Below are 9277 nucleotides of genomic sequence, written 5' to 3'. Positions count from 1 at the left end.
ATGAGATTGAAAAGAAAGATACTGTTGGTGGTCCCCTTTCTTTCCTCCCTGCTGTTGGTTGAGCACTATTTCAGGTAAATATCAACTACTCAACGATTGTTACCTCTAGTGATCAGAGATGACCGGAATAGTCGAGTGTTCTCCAAGGATATTAACAACATTGTCTAAATTCATCAGGAAGCACCTCTTCTTGGGGAGAGTTTAGTGCAATGTGTGAAGCTCTTGTTTTGTTCACTTTCCCATGCCCAGCACACATCTGTGAGCTCCTCCTCAGGGCTCGAGTCAATGCCAGGTGCTGGGAAAGCAGCCACCACCCAAACCAAGGACCTGCCCTGTGGAGCTTCGGGTGTGGACAGAGAAGACCAACAATGAATGACGGCAGGGATACAATTTTCAATGGATTCATTTATTATTTAAAGCTTGTGATTTGGGTGAAAGTCTACAGAAGTGTTGCTTTTGGACATTGATTGCAATCCCCATCATGCAACGGCACAGCTCCACTGCCTCCCTGTGTCTACCACCTCCATTCATCCTCCCCCCTGCCCTTCCTGCCTCTGACTTCTTTCCCTAACAAACGCTGCCCCTTGGTCTCCGATGCATGATTGTTCTAAGGAATGCGTGACTCATTGGAGTTATTGTTCACTCTATAAGCCCATCTGTTGTTTGGCTGAAAATTAATCCATGGGGAGAGGGAAGCAGTCTTCACATCAAGTATCAAAGCTATCCCCTCTGTACACAGGGTAGATAGGGATGGGCAACTTAGACACTGGCTACCTAAAATGAGGGGGCAATAAAGGCACGCAGTGACTGACTTACAAGGTTTCAAGAGGGAGCTTAGTTTAAGAGTGTGTGTGGGGGAGTCTCCACTGAATAATTTTCATCTTGTCTAGATGGGTCTGGTGATAAGAGATGGGGATAAGATTCTTATGATTCAGTAGTGAGTAATTGTTATCATGACAAACTGCAACTGTCTCAGTTGTAAAGGTAGAAGTCTTGTAACAAAAAGGGGGGAGTAGTTAATCTTACAGTCCAGAAATAGAGGACCCCAGGACCATCAAGGGAGAAGAGTGGGAGAGGGATGTGGAGCCCTATCCAGAGAGGCAGTGACACAAGAGATGGAGGCAGAGACTGTGATTTGGGTGAAAGTCTACAGAACAGACTGTAATCAATGTCACAAAAAGCGTTGCTTTGTGGCGTTGATTACAATCCCCACTATGCAACGGCACAGCTCCCACTGCCTCCCTGTGTTGGTGACAGGGTGAGAGCTGGTGGCCAGGAAGCAGGCTTGCAGAATGTGCCCTTTGGTTGTTTAAATGATTATATACTCCTGAGTGTTTTTGTGTACATCCCAAAACAAACAAACAAACAGACAGACAGACAAATAAAGACAAACAAACAACCAGAGGAAATAGAAGCAAATATTGTTGAATGATGATGTATGGAGGGGATCGTAATCATTGCAATGAGATGAAGAGTGTAAAACTGATGTTCTCTCATGTAAACTATCACTCAATTCACAAGAAAAACTTAAAACAATTTTGATTCATGGGGGTGAGTTCAGTTCCAGACCTGAAGGGTGACCAAGGGCCATAGTGTCCAACTTCTACCAGTTTGTCGCTGACCTTTAGTAGCCTGGACTTTTTGTTTTGTTTCTATGATTTTGAGTTTTGTTCCACATTTTCTTCCACTCTCCCTAGAACCTTCTAATGTGATCCCTTTCAGAGCAGTTGGTCGTGATAGCTGGACACCACCTAGTTCTGGTCTCAGGATCAGGGAGACTGATCTTCACATGGTCCATGCCCTTCCAGACCCAGCTGAGTTGTCTCTTCTCCAAGTGACTTCCCACGACCCCAAACTTGTGCTGAGCACCTACTGATACACTTCCCTAGATCCTATACCATCTCCTGTCATATCTTAACACACAGGGATTGTCATGGTCTACTTAAGCTTGTCATCCCTGCTTGAAGCTTCCCTGGGGCAGAAACTCGTGTGTGTGTTCATGGTGGTAGAACCAACTGCAGGCAGTGCCAGGCAGCGGAGTGAATATCTGTCTCATGAATGTGTTCTTCTTGGTAACATGATTTTCCCTTTGTGCCCAGGGAGCAAGTAAAAGAACTCCAGCTCTCAGACTGGTTTAATCCTAGGTAAGAACACAAGTTTCTATCTGCACATGCATGTGCGAACACACACAGGCCTCAGTTTGAAGTAGTCACGTTTGAGTTTTGGGGGGGGGGGGGTTTCCCATTATCTGATTGTAGCTCTCATGGGAGATTTCCAGAGGTTGGAGGTTTTATTGTTATGACTATACAAACGTAGGGTCGACTTGTAAAAAATCAGGTAATGAAGTATGGTAACGAAAAAGAACGGGCACATCTGTCTTGGAAGACGTACAGTCAGAAGGAGGAGCGAGGATGGCGAGACTTTATCTCTAATACTTCAGACGTATTATCAAGACGGACATCGTGCTTGGTAAAGTGGGGGTCAGAGAAAACGAGGAAGACCCTCAATGAGATGGATTGACACAGTGGCGACCACAAGGGGTTCAAACGTAGCAACAATGACGTGGCTGCCACAGGACCGCACAGTGTTTCCTTCTGTTGTGTGTAGGGTCCATATGAGTCGAAACTGACTGGACGGGCACCCAACAGCAATGAGAAAGCTGGTACAGTTGACTTGGGTTAAGCCGGTTTATTTGGTAAAGGAGAAAATCTCTCTGGAAGCAGGTTGAAAGTTTCACTCATGGCTCCTCGTGATTTGTCCTTAGCCGATGGTGGGAAAAGCTCATTCTTCTGCGTGGTTATGCCGTTTTCTCTTGCGTGGTGCATACCATAATGCATTCAGCCAACTCCCTCTAGATTTTGGCTTGTTTACACTGAGGCCTACTTAAAACACAGCTCCCATGATGGCCCGGGGCACAAGGTTTTGTGTATCTCCCTGTGAGTCTATCTGTATGCAAATGTCTAAGATGGGGCCATCAGGCCAAAGGGCGCAAACATTTCACATTTTGACTTAAGTTGTTAAATTGTTCTTTAATAATTGTACCATTTTATTGATGATATTGAGTGGGTCAAGACCACCAGCTACTCCTTGGAAGTAAGATGACGGACGTTGTCTTCTCCTGTGAAGATGTACAGTCTCAGAAAGCTGACACACGGTCACTATGTGTCAGAAGTGATGTGATGGTGGGGGTGGGGGTGGGGTAGGTTTATAGTGAATACAGTGTTATCAAGCCTTTTATTCTTGGCAAAATTATTATAAGTAAGTAAAAGATCTCATTTTGATTAGAACTTATGTTATTGAGTCTGAACCTCTTTTCTGTGTTGATTATTCATTTGTGTTTCATCTTCTCTGAATTCGTTTACATATGCATATCCATATATATGTTGTTATATGTGCCTTTGTGTCAGTTCCAACCCATAGTGACCCCGTATAGGGTTTCTGAGGAGCCGCTGGTGAACTTAAACCGCTGACCCTGCTTGACAGCACTTAACAACAACAACATGTATGTATCCATCCATGTACGTGTATTAAATGGGCTTCAAAAGTTTAGAAAGGAGCTCTGCTAGTGTAGTGTTTACGAATCGGGCTGTGAACCGCAAGGTCAGCAGTTTGAAACTACCAGCTGTTCCGTGGGAGAAAGATGAGGCGTTCTGCTCCCATAAAGATTTACAGCCTCGGAAACCCTGTCCAGGGTCGCTATGGGTCGGAACCGACTCCACGGCATATCACAACAAGAGCATAGAATGACGTACAATGCTTGGTTCATGACACACTTTCAACATTAGTTCATTCAAAACCCCTTATATTTTTTGTTTACTTGTTTATTTTAAAATTTGATTTATTGTGGTGAAAATATACACACTAAAGCATTTAGCAGCACAAAAAAATGTCCTGTCTATAACTCAGTGACACACTGATCACAGTTTTCCTGTGTCACCGTTTTTACAACCCTTTTCTCACATAAACTCAGTGCTCCCAAACAGAAACTCCCCTCCCTCCCAACTAATGGTAATCTTTGCTTTTTAAATACCATATTTTTCTGAGTGACATCATACAGTATTTGGCCTTTCGTGACCCGCTTATGTATTGTTTCCAGAGTTCTCCATGTTGAGACATGTGTCAGGACTGCATCTCTCTCTGTGCCCACATGACACCCATTCATGAGTGCTGACCACATTTTACTTACCCATCCACTTGCTGATAGACAATTTGATTGTTTTTGCTCATTAATTTTTAGTAAAACGAACATTACAGCCTTCTGTGTCTTGCATCTAGCTTTATGTTTTTCCCTGTCCCTGTCCCCACCTCTGAAGAAACCACTTTCCTGAATTCTGGTCCATTGCCCCTCCCTTTACTCAGTCTCATCTAAAGTATTCTGAAAAGAAGTCTCCCTTGAAATTCCAGTTTGCCAAGAGTTCACGAAGATCCCGTCCTGGACGGAGATGTCTGAGTTTGCCCTTTTCTCTCGCTGTCACCCTGCCCAGCTCCACTCATGGTTTGCATGTTGATGGAGCTCGGATTGTCTGCGTAATGACTCCAGGTTGTTCACTCACCATCCTGTTCACAGGCTCTGGGGTTGCTTCTGTGTGCTTATTTTGCGGACCATGCCGCTCTGAGGTTTGTAAGAATCTCACTTGGGTAGATGCCCAGCCTAGGAGACAGGCCAGCCCATTTTCCAAAGCAGAAGTTCTAATGTGACTCCCCGAGTTCTCCTTGTCCTCCTACATGGGGTGCTGCCCATTGGAGTGGCAGGAAGAGTTGTCTCGAGATTGTCAGAGGAAGGGCCTCTAACAATGCCGCCAGCCACCGTCAAGCCACTGAGCTTGCCCACCGCCACAAGGGTCCCTTCACAACCACACCCACTTCCCTTCAGCCTACCCCCAGCCCTAGCCCTGGGAAATCACTCTCCTGTCCTCCTTTTAAAGATGTTGCTTTCATTACAAACCACTGTTCTGTTGGTCCACTCATTTGTTGGAGGACACCTGGATGGGATCCTTCTGGGCCGTTCTGAAGCAATCTACCGGGATCATTCATGTACAGGTTTTTATGAGAATATGTTCTTCTTCTTCTAGGCTGTATGCCCAGGGGCACAATTGCTGGGTTATGTGGTCGTTGCATGTTTGGTTTTGTAAATCTGCCAAACTGTTTTCCAGAGTGGCTGCCTTGTTTCCATGCCCACCGATAATGCCCGAGAGACGCAGCATCCATCCCCAGCTTCTCGCCAGCCTTTGAGGTTATCAGTATTTTCCCTTTTTAATCTGAGACACTTAAATACAGTGCTGGGTAGGTCCTCGAGAACCATTAATCATGCCACTTGGACATCAACTTCTAAAGTCTTTGAAACGTGGTTCCTGCTTCTCTTTGTTCCACAGAAAACGCCCGGATGTTATAACAACAACCGAGTGGCAGGCTCCGGTCATCTGGGAAGGAACGTTTAACAGACAGGTCCTGAACAGCTATTATCAGAGGCAGAACATCACCGTGGGCCTGGCCGTGCTGGCTGTAGGCAGGTAGGCAGGCAGGTACTGCTGGTCTGTGGGAATGTGTAGGTGCACCCCATGGGCTTTCTATACCTAAAGAGCAGCTCATGATTAACTGTAGCCATTATTTCTAGCTGTCCTGAATGAGACGTTGTTGGTCTTAAGTACTGTAGCGTCAGTTATAAGTCATAGCGATCCTGTCCAGGGTTTCTAAAGAGCGGCTGATGGATTAGAACCACTAGCCTTGTAGTTAGCAGTCCAGTGCTTATGCTACAGTGCCATGCCAAGACTCCATGGCACTGTGGTGATGGTGGTGGTGGTTATGTGCCATGGAGTTGGTTCCAACTCACAGTGACCCTGGACAGGGTTTCCGAGGCTGTAAGGCTTTACTGGAGCAGAAAGCCTTATCTTTCTCCCATGGAACGGCTGGTAGTTTCAAACTGCTGACGGTGAGATTAGCAGCCTGACTCATAACCACTACGCTACCAGCGCTCCTTAAATAAAGAGTTGTAGCGACCTTTTCCTAAACCTGAGCTGGATTCTTAGTGGTGTTTGGGAATCCCTTCATAACATCCATTTGACTATTACTTTCTGTGTTCAGCACAGTTGTTCCAGAACTTACCAGGACTTCTCAGACCCCCAGGTTCACTAACCAATACAAGCAAGATCACCCTACCCCCGCCCCTTACATGGCCACCATCCTTCACATCCATGTACCAACCGGCAGCTTGTTGTCCTTAGCTTCCACTGATTCTGACTCATGGAGCCCCCTGTGTATAAAGTAGGACTGCTCCAGACTTTTCAAGGATGGGATCTTAATGGAAACAGGTCAACAAAACTTCCCAAACCACCCAGATGGGCTAGCAGGTGAACACAAACTGTTGGTGTCAGCAGGGACCAGCCAACACGTTTAATGGTATACGTTCTCTTGACAGGAGTCCCGGTGTGGTGCTCTAAGATGAACACTGCACTGGTAGCCACAAGGTTGGTGGTTCAAACCTACCAGCCACTCCTTGGAGACCCGATATAGAGTTGCTATGAGTTGGAACTGATTTGACAGCACAGCTTTCTTGATAATGCTGCAAAGCAAAGCTTTTCCTTCCCCTGTGTGTGTTTCATAGGTTTGTAGACGAGTACCTGGAACTGTTCATCCAATCTGCTGACAAGCACTTCATGGCTGGCTACAAGGTTATTTTTTATGTCATGGTGGATGCCTTGTTCCAGCTTCCTGCCATAAAGTTAGGCCCTCTTCGAACGTTCAAAGTCCTTCAAGTCGACAAAGAGTACTGGCAGTACGACCTTAACCTCATACGCATGAAGAACTTGGGCGACCACATCGTAGGACACATCCAGAAGGAAGTGGACTTCCTCTTCAGCATGGCCGTCAATCAGGTCTTCTATAGTGACTTTGGGGTGGAGACCCTGGGAGATTCAGTGGCCCAGCTCCACGCGTGGTGGTATTTCCAGAACACTAAGAATTTACCCTATGAGAGGAGGCCTTGGTCAGCAGCCTGCATCCCGCTTGGACTGGGAGATTTCTATTACAATGGCGCCATTGTTGGTGGCAAACCACAGGAGATTCTAAGCTTCATTGATGAATATCTAAAGGGCTTTTTTCATGATACCAAGAAGAAACTCAATAGCACCTTTGAAAACCACATAAACAAATACTTTTTCCTGAATAAGCCCTCTAAATTGCTATCGCCAGAATACAGCTGGGACCCCAAATTTTACCTTCCCCCACAAATTAGATACATTAAAGTGGCGTGGCTACCAGAAACAGACTGAAGCTGCCTCCCCGCATTGGGTTTAAGGACAAGGAAGGACACACATCAATTCCACATGAATATAAGACATCTTCAAACTTCCCAAGTTTTAGAGACATAAAAATGTACACCCTTCAAGAAACAATGTTTATTTTTGCCTTGCAATTTGAAGCAATCTGAATCTGTCAATGCAAGAAATGTAATTACATGGTGACACACAATAATGGTGTGACCTATCTATTTGGGGGCAGAAAATAGTTTTTTTTAAAAATTCAGACACACACCCACTGTAAAGTATACACAAAAGGATAAATATGATGTAAGTATTTAATAAATAGATACTTCTCATCTCACCCATCATGTTTTCCAGGATTGGGGTATTTATTGTTTGCATTTAATATCCTCCTCTGAACCCAGCATTCCCTGTACTTGGTATGTATCCTCAAGGACTAAGAGCCATGACATGACTAGATGTATGCCCACCCGTGTTCACTGCAGTACTGTTCACATGGAGACAGCCTAGACACCCATCCACACAGGAGGGACTGAACAGACTTGGAAACATACACACAACGGAATACTACGCAGCACTGAAGAAGGACGATGAATCTACAAAACACCGCATATCATGGAGGCTCCTGGAGGACATTATGCTGAGGGAAACTACTCGATTGCAAAGGGGCAGATGCAGTAAGAGATCTCTGAAAGAAGTCAAGAAAAGGTTTCCATTCTACAGTAAATAGCCTATGATGGTCACCAAGGGTGGGAGTGAAGGGAGAATTAGTCACTAGGTAAAGTGTGTTGTTGTTCAGTGTTGTTGAATTGGCTCCGACCCATAGTGACCCTGTGTAGGATTTCTTAGGAGCAGCTGGTGGGTTGGAACCACTGACCTTGTGATTCAAACTGACCTTGCAGTCCAAGGCATTACCCTGCAGTTCCACACCAGGACTATAGACGTGGTGTTAACTTGGGTGATGGGGAAGCCAGTTGAAAACAAGAAAGGAAAAAAAAAGAAACATCTTTCTTTCTCGCTCTCTTTCCTCCCTATGTACTGGAAGGGAAACAATGTTTCTTAATTTTCTCATTTGGGCACACCATTAGAACTTTCCTGCAAAATAGAAAAAACCCCCAGAAAACAACAAACACCAAAAAATCCCTCAAATGGTCTTAGATCTGCCCAGCACATGACACAGACGAATGAGAGACACTCTACTAAATACGTGTCTTACTTTACATTTGCAAAAAGAGACAGTTTTTTATGAAAGTGTCCCTAAAACAAAGCCATGGGCCATCAGAAAACCAAACCATCTGTGTTGGAAGAAGTACAGCCAGAATGCCTCTTCGAAGCCAGGATGGCCAGACTTCATGGCTCATACTTTGGGCATGTTGGAAGGTCCTCTTGGCTCCCTTTCTCAGGAGACGAAGATTCAGTCTCACTGACCCGCCGTTTCTCAATCGTACATGTACAATTAAGCACTCACTCAGAGGGAGCTTATTGCAAAACAAAAGCACACTTCAGAGAGAGAAGTGGTCTGTCTCCACGAGTGGAGAAGACACCATGGGGTTGGAGAACATGGATTAAGTACAGTTTTCTTCTCCTGATTTCAGGAAAAGGTCTGATACTGCCCTTCACTCATTATATCTTAATAAAGGGAGAAATATTTGGTTACTAGCAAAGGGGTGTAGGCTTCTCCGAAATAGAGTGTTACCCCCTTCAGTTTCCTTGTGAAACAGTGTCCTTTGTGGCTGTCTGTTTCTGGTGCTACTTTTATAGGAGGACTCGGCTTGATGGTTAGGCCTTTAAGATTCCTTCGCTTCCCTTTGCAGCTGGTGTCCTGCTTTCTGTCTCCTTGGCCCTGGGCTGTCTCTCTCGGGTCAAAGGAGGAAGAGGGCTCAGTATATCCCTACTCTGTCCCTAGCAATATTATCAGGAGGGACCAGTCCCTGGAGAAGGACATCATGCGTGATAAAGTGGAGTGTCAGTTAAAAGAGGAAGACCTGCAATGAGATGGATTGGCACAGTGGCAGCAG

General features: G+C 45.3%; 1 protein-coding gene across 1 annotated transcript; it reads left to right on the top strand.

Annotated features, from left to right (window-relative positions):
- GLT6D1 (glycosyltransferase 6 domain containing 1) lies at nucleotides 1-7268 on the top strand. Its single transcript, XM_006863807.1, has 4 exons — nucleotides 1-74; nucleotides 2100-2144; nucleotides 5373-5510; nucleotides 6602-7268. Exons 1-4 carry the CDS (start codon nucleotides 1-3, stop codon nucleotides 7266-7268), a joined length of 924 nt encoding a protein of 307 aa, XP_006863869.1.
- Nucleotides 7269-9277: the final 2009 nt, after the last annotated feature.

Source organism: Chrysochloris asiatica, unplaced genomic scaffold, assembly GCF_000296735.1.
Source record: "Chrysochloris asiatica unplaced genomic scaffold, ChrAsi1.0 scaffold00056, whole genome shotgun sequence".
Lineage (NCBI taxonomy): Eukaryota > Metazoa > Chordata > Mammalia > Afrosoricida > Chrysochloridae > Chrysochloris > Chrysochloris asiatica.
Note: the sequence above shows the minus strand (reverse complement) of the source record. Positions and strands in the feature narration are given on the sequence as shown.

Excerpts from the sequence above, each read along its gene's own strand:
- GLT6D1 (XM_006863807.1), top strand. The coding sequence starts at position 1 with ATGAGATTGAAAAGAAAGATACTGTTGGTGGTCCCCTTTCTTTCCTCC. Across the intron at positions 75-2,099 it reads TTGGTTGAGCACTATTTCAG|GGAGCAAGTAAAAGAACTCC; the intron begins GTAAATATCAAC and ends CTTTGTGCCCAG. Across the intron at positions 2,145-5,372 it reads TCAGACTGGTTTAATCCTAG|AAAACGCCCGGATGTTATAA; the intron begins GTAAGAACACAA and ends TTTGTTCCACAG.